Source organism: Cuculus canorus, chromosome 7 (assembly GCF_017976375.1).
Source record: "Cuculus canorus isolate bCucCan1 chromosome 7, bCucCan1.pri, whole genome shotgun sequence".
Taxonomy (NCBI): domain Eukaryota; kingdom Metazoa; phylum Chordata; class Aves; order Cuculiformes; family Cuculidae; genus Cuculus; species Cuculus canorus.
The window spans coordinates 3,596,100-3,608,562 of record NC_071407.1 but is presented as its reverse complement, the minus strand read 5'-3'; the positions used below and the strand labels follow the sequence as shown (position 1 = coordinate 3,608,562).

Here is a 12,463-nt window from a genome sequence, read left to right as displayed (position 1 = left end):
AGGTAGACAAAAGGTGGTCGGAGTTGCTGTATTTTCTGATTAAGGTTATCTGTTCAAAATAGTAGAAATCCACAAACTACGAACACAGTATTTTTAAGGAATACCCCACCCTTCTGACAGGGTAGCAGTTCAAGAAAATGCAATGGCACTATTCCTGTCAAATTAACTGTTGAACAAACCTTCATCTTTCTAATTAAATTAAAATGAAGATCATCTTTCTTCTAAGGATGCTTAAATTAAATAAAAGGGGAAAATACGTGTGACTGGAATAGGTGAAATAAATAAAACTGTAAGGCACAAAAGGAAATCGGGCTCTTGATCCATTCAAAAACAAATTCATGCACCCGCAGGAGAGTGAAGTACATCTCAGTTCATAAAAATAGATGCAAACTGAATATGCAGCTCATTTGTCGTGACTTACTCCTCTGAACCGAGCAATGGGAGTTTGCTACGATTGGTACTGGCAGCGTTTTTTAACCAACAGAACGGGAAATCAGAGGTTTAATTAGCCATGATTACAATATTCTGCCAATCTCATTTGTCTCATCTATTTCCTTTCCTTGAAGTGACACACTAACAAACAACCTGGCAAGGGAACAGAAGCAAGCGTGCAGCCTAATTTCAAGAGGAGCTTGATATTGTTGTAAAACAAACCAATCCTCCATGGGATCGGTCTGAAAGAAATAATTTGGTAGGAGGTTTAACTCTTTGATGCTAAACTGGCACCTTGGGTCTTCCATCTGTTGAGACCAAAGACTCCTCAGCTCATCTGTGCAAACTCAGCACTAACTGGGGTTTCAAGGTGGGTTCTTTGATGAATCTTAATATTGAGTTTTCAAGGTAATTCATAGTTTTTACCGACAAACACTTCAGAGTAATGGTTAGCAGCTGGTTTGGCCCAAGAGCAACTGCCCTGCGTACAAACTACGACAACTTTTTTGACACTAATTTTTTAGAATATTGCTAGAAGTACCATTTTTAAAAATCAAGAGTTCAGTACATAACTATCTCCCCTCTTCTCTTCAGACACAGAAAAGTTTCACCCTCACTATTCCTCGAAACCTCTTTGACTTCTTTGGTTTTTTAGCAGTGAAGATGAACTTTTTTTTGAAGAACGTTCAGAGATTCTACAGGAAAGGGGCTTTAATCCACAGAATTCTACTTCTACATCCACACGAGACTGCAAATTATTTGAGGAGTCACTGGTAAACAGTTGCAGACTGTACAGTTATCCTGTTAACCAAAACTGATGTTGAATCACTTCTGAAATGCAGCAGCTAAACACTTCTGGTACTCAAACATATCTAGAAATTCACATTCTACTTACTGTAGCGTAGCCTTGGAGCCCTCAACACCTGTATGCTCGTTAGAGACAGGGCGTGAGTCGGGTACTTTGGAACTGAATTCTGTCTCCAGGTCTTTCTTGTTCAGCGCTGTTTGTGCGGCACTGGCTCCCGAACCTAGCACAGGCAGAGATTTTGATTCTGATGTAGCCAAGACTCCAGTGGGACCTAAAACCCAAAGAAAGATTAATGCTTCTGGTATCCACATCGAGAAACAACATGTAAGCACAGCAGAATTCAAGCTAACTGCAGAAATGAAAATGGAATTTTAAAGAACAGTGCCCGATGCAGAGGATCAAAATACTACACGTGCAGCTTTTGCTCTCTCTCCAAGATTAACCCCTCTTGTACTGCAAGCAGGACCCGCTGCGTTGTGCTCTTGACCCCTTCGCCCTCTGGGATGGCTGGTCCTGCTGCCCACACAGCAATGCCGACTCCCACTGCTCTCCCAGCCTGCAGTGCAGCTGGAGCAAAAGCCAGATGAGCAACAAAACAGCCGGTTCTCACACTGAGGAGCAGCCAGTCTACTACAAAGTCCAAGCTAAAACCATGCAGTGACATTAAAATCAGTGACATTAATATCTGCATCAACTACAACATGGACTTTACAGTTGTCCAGACTCTGTTTCTAACCAGGCAGAACATCAACAGTTCCTTACAGATGATGACAGCAAAACACAGCTTAAAAATTGCAGACCTTTGCTCTGCAGAAGAAGTTAATTCAAACCATTAGTCCTAAATCCTCATTTCTCTGGTTACCATTCCTTTCCAGGGTATTTTCACAGTAGGCTCAGACTATTAAGTCCAGTAACAATGTCTGAGCTCCAGGCAGCACAGAGGAACCTGTGTATACGTGGCTGCGTGCGCAGAAAACCCTGACAGAGGCACCTCCTGGAGAAAATTGGGATGAAAAGCAACGGGTGCGATGGAGAAGTGAGCCACGGTAGAAGTAGGCAGAGTTCTCTGTAATGGCTGAAATGGCAATGGTCTGGAAGAGAAAGTAAAGCTTCAAGAGTCACTTAATGTAGGGGGGAGGAAGAGAACTACAAATGAGTCCAGTCACTTACTGCCACTGTCCTGGTCAGTGGTCACTTTCCGGCGCCTCAGGACTCGTTCCAGCTCTGTTTCACTGCTGTCCGTTTCAAGGGACTTTAAGCTTCGGGAACTAGTGGATTTGTTCAATGTTTCCTACAGCAAGAAATGGGCATGAAAAGCTCTCTGAGGATACACGATACCCTGCCAAACTTCCCACGTGCACAGTATGAGAAACTTTTAAATGGCAGAAAAGCAACTACAGTTCTGCACCAGTCTGCAGAGCTTCTCTTTAGTACAACAGAGATCCCCTGGGGCTTGGCTCTCCACTCCTCCCCTTACGTGGATTTCCTGATGGAGGGACTAACCGTACTTACTTACTCCTTAGAGGGCTGATATCAGTCTTAAGAAAGATAGAATCACAGAATCACTGAGGATGGAAAAGATCTCTAAGCTCATCCAGTCCAACCATCAGCCCAACACCACCGTGCCTACCGAACCACGACACAAAGCGCCACATCTACAAGTTTTTTGAGCCCCTCCAGGGAAGGAGACTCCACCACTTCCCTGGGCAGCCTCTGCCAGGGCTTCACCACTCTTTCAGTAAAGAAATTTTTCCTAATATCCGATCTAAACCTCCCCCGGTGCAACTTCAGGCCATTTCTTTTTGTTCTATCACTTGTTGCTTGTGAGGAGAGATCAGTACCCACCTCGCTACAACTTCTTTTCTTAGGAAGATGCAGAGAGTGATAAAGTCTCCCCTCAGCCTCTTCTTCTCCAGACTAAACAATCCCAATTCCCTCAGCCACTCCTCACAACCCCTGACCCTTCCCCAGCTCTATTGCCCTCCTCTGCATCACTACTGAGCAAACCGATGCTCGCAGGGAACTGCCAATTTCCTCCATCTTAATATTTAAAGGATTTAAAAAAAAAAAAACCTCCTAGAGCATTATCATGTCCATAATCCACCTCTATTAGGAAAAAGCCAAAGATCCATATTTTATTGCTCCATCTTGTATTTTAGCAAGGTCCTGTGCTGCTGCATCCTGGTGCGTACATGCATCTCCACAAGTCAGTACGTACGAGCTGCTACTGCAGCATGTTGTTCTATCCTATCATCTAGCTGAGCTGGCATGAACATGAGCTTATGCCCACATACTTCGTAACTTCTCTTATGCACACAATTGGGCCTCAAATTGAAATGTTTTTTTTTAATACATAGAAATAAATGCTATTTCTGCCTTATGACAAGGCTAGAAATTTGCATTAGCAAAGCTGCAAATCATAGAATCATGTAATGGTTTGGACTGGAAGGGACCTTAAAGCCTATCCAGTTCCACCCCCTGCCATGGGCAGGGACACCTCCCACTGGATCAGGCTGCTCAGAGCCCCGTCCAACCTGGCCTGGAACCCCTCCAGGGACGGGGCAGCCACAGCTTCCCTGGGTAACCTGGGCCACCGTCATAGTGAAGAATTTCTTCCTAATGTCCAATCTAAATCTTTCCCCTTCCAATTTAAAACTGTTCCCCCTCATCCTATCACTCCATGTCCTCGTAAGCCCCCTCCCCGGCTTTCCTGGAGCCCCTTTCTGTACTGGAAGCTGCTCTAAGGTCTCCCTGGAGCCTTCTCTTCTCCAGGCTGAACAACCTCAAACGCAACAACACTTTTCTTAAAGAAATTTTTAAAAAGGCTTTGCTCAAAGCCTGAAACCTCCACAAATTGCCCACATTTTAACATGCATGCAGTGCATCCCACATGCGCTTCCCAACTGAACAGAGTCAGCTACTGCATCAGCACTGACTCTAAAATTTCCCCAAAATGTTTATAACGCAACTGAAAATTTGGGAATCGTGTGCCATTCCATTCTCCTTCGGAGTCCTGCCATCTTTAGGAATCCCCAGGAGCCCCATTTATTCAGCCTTCCAAAATGTGCTGCGTAGCATCTATCCAAAGCATAAGTTACATCTTTGTTGACAAGTTCATCGCTTCTGAGCAGAAAGAGCAAATGACAAAAAGAAACGGCACTGCCAGTTACAAAACCTGTATGACTCTCAGCTACTCAATCTCCACCCATGCCCCAAAGTTAAAATATTTCCTTTGGCAACTGTCTGAAATGTAACTGCGCAGGGACATTATAAGCAAGTCGTGTACTCTAGATCTGTGCAAACCTACACGTACAAAAGCAACTTGCGCAACGGAGTCACTCAAACTCTGCAATTTAAAGAATGGAAATGTTTTGTTTGTAACGATTATACGGATGTCTACATGAAATGCATAATTAGCAGAGTAACAACAAATGTTCACCCCACCACATCCCACCCCCATGTTTGTTGTCTGACTGTGCGTAATGATTGGTCTCAAGAACAGACTGGAATTGGATTTTATATAGTTTGTCTTATAGTGCAGATATCCTGAAGGGCTCAAAAGCCACAAGCTAGATACAGAAGCACGGTGCATAATCAAGTCTCCCCTGATGGCAGTGACACAGTGGCGAAGAAATAAAACAGCTATTAGAAAACGAAAGGACCTTCAGCAGGATCGTTGAGTCCAACCCTCACTGGTCCAAACAGCACAACACAGCAAACTATTCATGTACTTATGTGGTTCCATTTAAAACGTAATCTCTGTGTTGCATTTTATTCCTTTTGTATTTACCTCCACATTTAATTATGTGTCTCTCTAATTAAAGCTCAGCATCAAAGTCTAGAGGCTCTCTAGACCATTTCTCCCTTCCTCCCCTGCTTTCACGTGAGGGGTGAACGTGAAACATGTCTTTGGTGCCACACTCATGATTTTGAGGGTAGTGAAACACCGGCACAGGTTGCCCAGAAAGGGAGTGGAGGCCTCATCCCTGGAAACCTTCAAGGTCAGGTTGGATGGGGTTCTGAGCGACCTGATCTGGTTAAAGGTGTCTCTTCTCCTGCAGGGGGGCTGGGCTGTAAAGCCCCCTTTCCACCCAAAGCATTCTATCATTCTCTGATTTCCAATCACCCTACGCTCCTTGCTGTCTTGTGTCACCCAACACAATCCTGAAGTTAAGTTTCCCAGGGCTGTTTAGGGACTATAACAGACAATTAGATTTATAAGCTAAACCTTCCACGGAGTGGATGTGTTTTGCTTTGAAAAGGGCAGAATTTCACCAGTTTTCAGCTCACAAAGGCAAAATTTCACCTGATGTCCCAAAGTTGCCCTTCAGCTTTAGAAGCTTCAGAGTCACGGAAGTCAGGGAGCAAGAACTACAGCTCCTTCTGACTGTTCTGCTACAGTTTCAGCGCTTGTGCAAAAGAAACAACCAGTTAAGCAAGCAACGCAATATACTAGTAAAGGACAGACGCACAGTGAACGGCATATTGCTCCAAGCAGGACCAACCACAAGCCTAATCTTTTTATTTATTCAACTATTCAGAATGAATTTTTCTACATACAAATGCAGACAGACCAGAGATCTCTGGCTCTATCTAGGAGACGATGATGCCAACAAGATAGTTGGGGCCTCAGGAGAGAACAGGAGTTCAGAGTAGTTAATGATGAGAACTCTATGCGCAGTTCAGGGGCTTTACTTTGATCTGGGTTTATGCAGCGCCTCTCCCTCCCTAAACACTCCCACCGTGAGCACTTGGAAAGTTCCCAAAGGATCTAGGGCAGGTGCAGACCACCACATCCCCTCTAGAGGCAGGAACACACAAACCCAGAGCAGAGTTAACAGGCTAGTTTTCTCCAAAATAAATCCTGTTAGCAAGACCGAAAGCGAACTTTCAGTTTGACTAAAGTCAGAAGTGGAATCGGGGGATTCACTCCAAAACTGCTCTACAGCTTCAACCCCAAACACGAATGCAGAGCTTTCCAATACTCAGCTATTCTGCACAGAAGGCCCGTCGAGAAGAAAAACATGCAAAATAAACTACAAGTTTTCTTACCAGAATCCCTTTTAATTCTTTCATTGCACTTTCAGAAGGCTTTGGTGTTTCTGGCTGTAAATAAACACAACGCACGTATGTTAGAAAACATGTGAAATGGATCACGACAGACTTTGTTCTTGAGGTCAGACATCGCTTGTGGTTGTATCACAATCCTCTGCTCTCTCCCCTCATGGGCACATGATAACATCCCATTTATTTTCTTATACAGATGAAGAGAAAAGTCTTGGTTCCTAACCTGGTGAATCATGGCCCATACATAAAGATAGATTATGAGTTAGTGAAGATGGTAAGCAGTATTTTATAGTAGCCACCTTCATGTATCAGTGCTAAGCGTTGCCGAAAGGGAAGAAGCACCACTAAACACAGTCTACTTTTCACTCACCCCTTCATAAAATTCAGTCATTCCCTCAGTGCTTTCAGTTTCTCAGTATGTGTTTGTTTACAAGATGTTTGCTTTCAGTTCCTTTCTGCATCAATGAAACCAGACTTGTATTTTCTTACTGTTGGCTTAATTTCTTTTTCTGGTGTTGGATATATGCTGCTCTAATTTATTTTATTCAAAATCAAGCAAAGCAAATGAAGTGAGTGAGGCAAATGCATCCTTTTGCATGTTTTACATCAAGCCTGATTTCCTTTCAGTGTAAATGACTGTATTTAATTCATGTTATTGCTCTGCTTTTATTCCAAACCTTTGTTTTAGGTCTGCTTGACTGGTTGACTGGTCTCAGATGAACTCCCTTTTTAATTCTGTCCATCATTTCTTCAACAGCTTGTCTCTTCAGATCCGTAACTTCCTCACCTGTTCCAAAAATCAAAGAGCATGTCACATTCCAGACGGGAACTACAGAGAAACAGTCCAAAGAGAAGAACAGGTAGAACAGCCTCCTAAACAGCTTGCCTGCCATCTGTAGCCATTTACCCTAAACATCAATTAGTTTTAAAGATGAAATGACATTTTCAGATACAATATACTTGGTTATACCCCCTGCGGTAATTCGTCTGCCTGTACGTGTGATGCAAATTGATCATGACCTGTCCACATCCATGCCTTTTCTTAGTTTTACTAAAAATTTAAGTGGTAAACATAAATATGATAAATAGGCCTATTTTTCGCCTTGTAAGTGGGCTGTTCATGGGGTCTTTCTGACAGGACCACTCTCCTAGAATCATAGTACACTTTGGGTTGGCAGGGACCTTAAAGATCATCCAGTCCCACCCCCTGCCATGGGCAGGAACACCTCCCACTGGATCAGGAGCTCCAAGCCCCATCCAACCTGGCCTGGAACCCCTCCAGGGATGGGGCATTCATGACTTCTCTGAGCAACCCGCACCAATGCTTCACCACCCTCACAGGAAAACATTTCTTCCTAAAATCTCATCTCAATCTCCCCTCTTTCAGCTTAAAACCATTCCCCCTCGTCCTATCCCTGCACTCCCTGATAAAGCGCCTCTCCCCATAGCTCCTGTAGGCAGGAAAGGCAAACTTTAAGTCTCATACTTCTCTTGGGTTTAAGAACCTTGCTGGAATGACACCCCAACATCCCAGATCCAACTAAAACCACACCACTAAAGAATACTGTACTGTGTTAAAGGGCAAAACATAAATACCATGAAAGGAACCTGCTCCATAAACCATGTCTCACTTTGGGACACGGTTTCGCAAGCACGGTGGTGTTGGGCTGGCGGGTGGACTGGATGAGCTTAGAGGTATTATCCAACCCTAATGATTCTATGATTTCCAAGAGGTTTAGTATCAGGACAGCAAAATATTCAGAAGAAACAGGAAGCCGTGTGATGAACCTAAACGACACCTGTTAACTAATCAGTGTTGTGGATAATGTCACAAAAGCCACTTAACATGCCATACCAAAAAGGGAGAAAAAAATGACTACTTAAAGCACAGACAGGGAGAAAGATGGCTGATGCTATTCAAAGCGGCAATGTTGTACCTTATGTAACAGGAATTTTAAACAGACTTGTGCTCTCTCACTTGTCAGGGTCCCACTGATGATTCATAGAAACGCAGTTTCTGTATTGTAAGCCGATTTAATGTCAGGCTTTAAATTCACAAACAGGCTGTTTCAAATACAAAAGCTTGATTAGTGGTATGGGATAGAAACCACTCATTCGAAGTCCTTAAGGGTCAAAACAAGCCTCAAGTTGGATATAATAACTACAGAAAGGCAGAACCTTCCCCCTTTTTTTCATTTTTATTTTAAGAACAGCTCAACTGTTAAGAGAAGAAGCAGTTTACATGTGATTGAAGAAAGGTCAGAACTGCTAAAGTTTGCTAATAAATAAGGAAAGAATGGGGTGTAGAGAACTTAGAGCAAATATCACAGCATTTCCTGTAATCACTGTTTATAACGGTCTCAACAAAAAAAGTGTAACCAAAACAACTAGGGCGCTCACTTGATAAATGAAGGCAACATAATTGAACTTCTACTGAAAGATAAGTTGGACTTTTCATCAGAGATCTCCGCACAAGGTGACTTCTCTAATTTTTTTACCCAAACCAACAACCTTCTTCCTCTCAGACTGGGAACCAGTTCCCAAAGAGTCCCCTAGGGACCTGCTCAAGTCATCCCATTGCTCAGTTCCTCACCAAAACATGGGAGGGGTAACACTTTCTTTCTCTTCCTTTCTGCCCCTTGGTCTCACCCAACAATACAGCCACGCTTATACACCGTTACACACTGCTAACAGCCATTTTTTCTTTAACAGTTATATCTTGTACCTATAATTTCAGCCAAGTTCCCTTCTACAGACCCCTTCTTGGTTTAAATGGCAGCAAATGAGTTAAGCAATTCACTGCAAACAAACTCCTGCTGTTTCAGAAGGAAGAGAGAAACAGCAAGAAAAAAACTCGGTTATTTAACTGGCAATGCTTGCCTAACTAGCTCCGACTCTTCGGGCACTCCTGATCATTTGTAAATCTGTATTTAGCTCCTGTTCTCAACCTACTAAGTTTCCAGCTTCCATTAACAACAAGAAAATGCAATTTCAGCTGTTACTCTGCATGCAGAGCCACCTTAGTGCGTGAGTCTGTTTTGTTTTAGGTTTGCCATATTATTAAAGGATTAGCATTACAGTCCACTCCAAGTGGTAATTTCGTAAGATAGGAATTGAGGGACAAAAACTGAGGCATTTAACAAACTAGCTCTGCAGAGAGGCTATGGACAGAAGAAACCACAACCAAGAAGTCATTTGGAAGTTGAAAATTCCCTGTATTATGCTGTATATGACCTGCTTAATGATTGTTGGGTCTGTTCTGCCGCTTCCAGACAACCTGTGGAAGTGCAAAGCTCTGGATGTACTGTAGCTGCAGCTACACGCTGTAGTGTCTTTGGTTTTAGAGGCACTGGCTGAGCCTTTCAACACTGCTATAGCACAACTACAACAGTCAGAAACAAATTGCCAGGGCGCAACTCAACCAGCTGCACAGAGTCAGCGTAACAGCACGGAGTCTGAACCCAACCATCCTTTTCTCCCCATCCATCTCAACCAGCGTGTCACCATACCCAGCTGAGCGCTTACCTTGTCAGCAACTTTTGTGACTCAACCACCCTCTTCTCAAGGGGAAAAAAAAATGACTTCTGCCACATCAGTGAATGAAGTCAGCTCAGCGACACACCTGACAAGCTTGAGAGCCATAGGTAGAAAGATCAAGACTTTTGTATAGCTACAGCAAACGCCAGGTCTTCCCTCAATGTTTTTGATCTGCAGTCTCAAAGACTGTTCATATTAAAATCCAGTTTGAGAAATTAAATTGGCTCAGTTGTGGAGGCACGAGGTTACGAGAGCTATGAAAAATTGCCTGTGATCTTGGTAAAGCTTGCAGTACCAAAGCTATAACACAATGCCAAAGACACCAATTTCTATCTCAGAGCACGTGTGTCTGGGACACAATCACACGTCTGGACTGCAAGGTAGACAGATAGGCTAGGATCATAGAATCACAGAATCACAGAATTGTTCAGGTCAGAAGGGACCTTAAAGCGTATCCAGTTCCACCCCCTGCCATGGGCAGGGACACCAGGATCAGGTTGCTCAAAGCCTCATCCAGCCTGGCCTTGAACACCTCCAGGATATCCACAACTTCTTTGGTCAACCTGTGCCAGTGCCTTACCATCCTTAGAGGAAAACACTTCTTCCTGATGTCTCATTTAAATCTCCCTTCTTTCGGCTTAAAGCCATTCCTCCTCATCCTATCCCTGCACTCTCTGATCAAGAGTCCCTCCCCAGCTTTCCTGGAGCCCCTTTCTACACTGGGAGGCTGCTCTAAGGTCTCCTCGCAGCCTTCTCTTGATCAGGCTGAACAACCCCAACTCTCTTAGCTGGCCTTCGTATGGGAGGTGCTCCAGCCATCGGCTCATCATCATCGTGGCTCCTCCAAACTCCATTCAACAGATCCATGTCCTTCCTGTGCTGAAGACTCCAGAACCGAACGCAGTACTACAAGTGAGGTCTCATGAGAGCAGAGTAGAGGATCAGAATCCCCTCGCTTGACCTCCTGCTCACCCTCCTTTGGCTTCAGCCCAGGACAGCAGTAGTTAACGTTGCCAATTATAAGAATTTGCATCACTCACTGTACCCACAGTTCATTTCCACCAACTTTATCTGCAGTACCTCGTGAATAATCCACACGACTTGAGAAAGGATGAGCCATACCTGACTCCTGCTGAGGAGGTTTCTCCTTCTTGCTCACGTTGGTGTTGGAGTGCGATCTCTTGCGAATCATTGACATGAGAGACCTTTGGGGGAAAAAACAAAACTGCGGATTGTCATTCTGTCCTGTGTTACGCACCGCTAGAAAGAACTTGAACACGACACACAAACAGCTCGCTTGTACCTGATTATACAGCTCCTTACAAAAGGCTCATTTAACAGTTCCTGAATGCAGATGTATGGCCTGAATTACCCCCCACAATGCCTCCCATCAAAATGCACCAGAGAAATTTATTTCTTTTTTAACAGACATTAGGCACAAATCAAAACACTCCAGATTTGAATATTAAAAGACAGTGTCTCATTGTGACACATGACAAATTGAAGCTGCTCCAGCATAATAAAAGGACAGAAGAGCTGCAGACATTGAAGTGATGTATTATTCTCCAAAGGACACTTAAATATGGCGATCAGTATCTCCTCACCAACTTCGAGTTTGTAATCTGCTTAGAGTATCAAATAATTATACCTCCATTACCGTCAAAACGTAAAAGTCCAGGCAAGGAAACGCTTCGTCTTACAGCCCAGGCATAAGCTCCTGTGCACATCTGATGTGCCAGTGGGGCGCATCACTCCCTACTAAACATTGCTTCTTACGGCATGGAGTGACCTCCCTGACATAAAGGGTCAAAATTCCATCCCAGAAAAAAGCAGCACCCAGTGTCCGAGCTCTGAACGCACCTCTGTGCACCTAAAGCTCACAGTGCCTGAAGGAAATACCCTGACGTAGCTACTACAGATCTTAAAATGAATAGTTTTATCTATGTCAAATAACAAAAGGCACAAACTCAAACAAAACAAACCAAATAAACGCCACGACATCCCCACGCTATAATGGGTTTGGAAGAAGCAAGCGACCCAAAGGAGTAAACGGATGTAAAAGGAGCAAAGAGCAAACACAATCGTTCAGAAAATGTTTAGCTTGGATTTCTGAAAACAAAGCAGGAGGCACAAAGGGTGAATCCTCCCTAGGAATCATTTCTGCTCATATATTTAACACAGTAGCTTACAAGACTCCTGTATGTCATTTCCATTAGAGAAGGTTAGAAAGTGTCACTGAAATCCATTCACTTCTAAAACCAAGCAGCAACCATGAAGATTAGCCAAGCTGCTAAAATTAACCGAGCACACTTTAGGGCTTAATTAATTGGGGTCTAATGCCTGATACATCCTATGCCGGTCAGCCTCTTCTACAGTCCTTTGCAAAAATTTGGGTAATTTTACCCCAAATGGCTTGATGATACGGTGGCATTTTTCTGTTTGGAGCTTTTTTTCCTTCCTTTTTAACTTATGAAAGCAATTGTGGGGAATCAATGGAGTCTGCATTTTCATCACCACTATCCAACAGGAAGGGGGACACAGTAATCCAACATATCCTCTGGTTCAAAGGGGTTTTCTTCACGGTAAATGCAGACAAGCATTTAGTAAGTCTATAATTAC

The 12,463-nt window shown here is 43.6% G+C and overlaps 1 protein-coding gene across 5 annotated transcripts in view; it reads right to left on the bottom strand.

The window, feature by feature from the left end:
• The window catches only part of SHTN1 (shootin 1), a 68,802-nt gene that overhangs the window by 9,550 nt on the left and 46,789 nt on the right, over positions 1-12,463 (bottom strand). For 3 of the 5 annotated variants that reach the window (XM_054071671.1, XM_054071674.1, XM_054071673.1), the window contains 5 exons: positions 10,967-11,049; positions 6,985-7,094; positions 6,293-6,346; positions 2,411-2,531; positions 1,328-1,511 (listed from right to left, as the gene is read on the bottom strand). In XM_054071671.1, the coding sequence (XP_053927646.1) occupies positions 1,328-1,511; positions 2,411-2,531; positions 6,293-6,346; positions 6,985-7,094; positions 10,967-11,049 (552 nt within the window). The other 2 variants (XM_054071672.1, XM_054071675.1) reach the window with 2 other exon arrangements.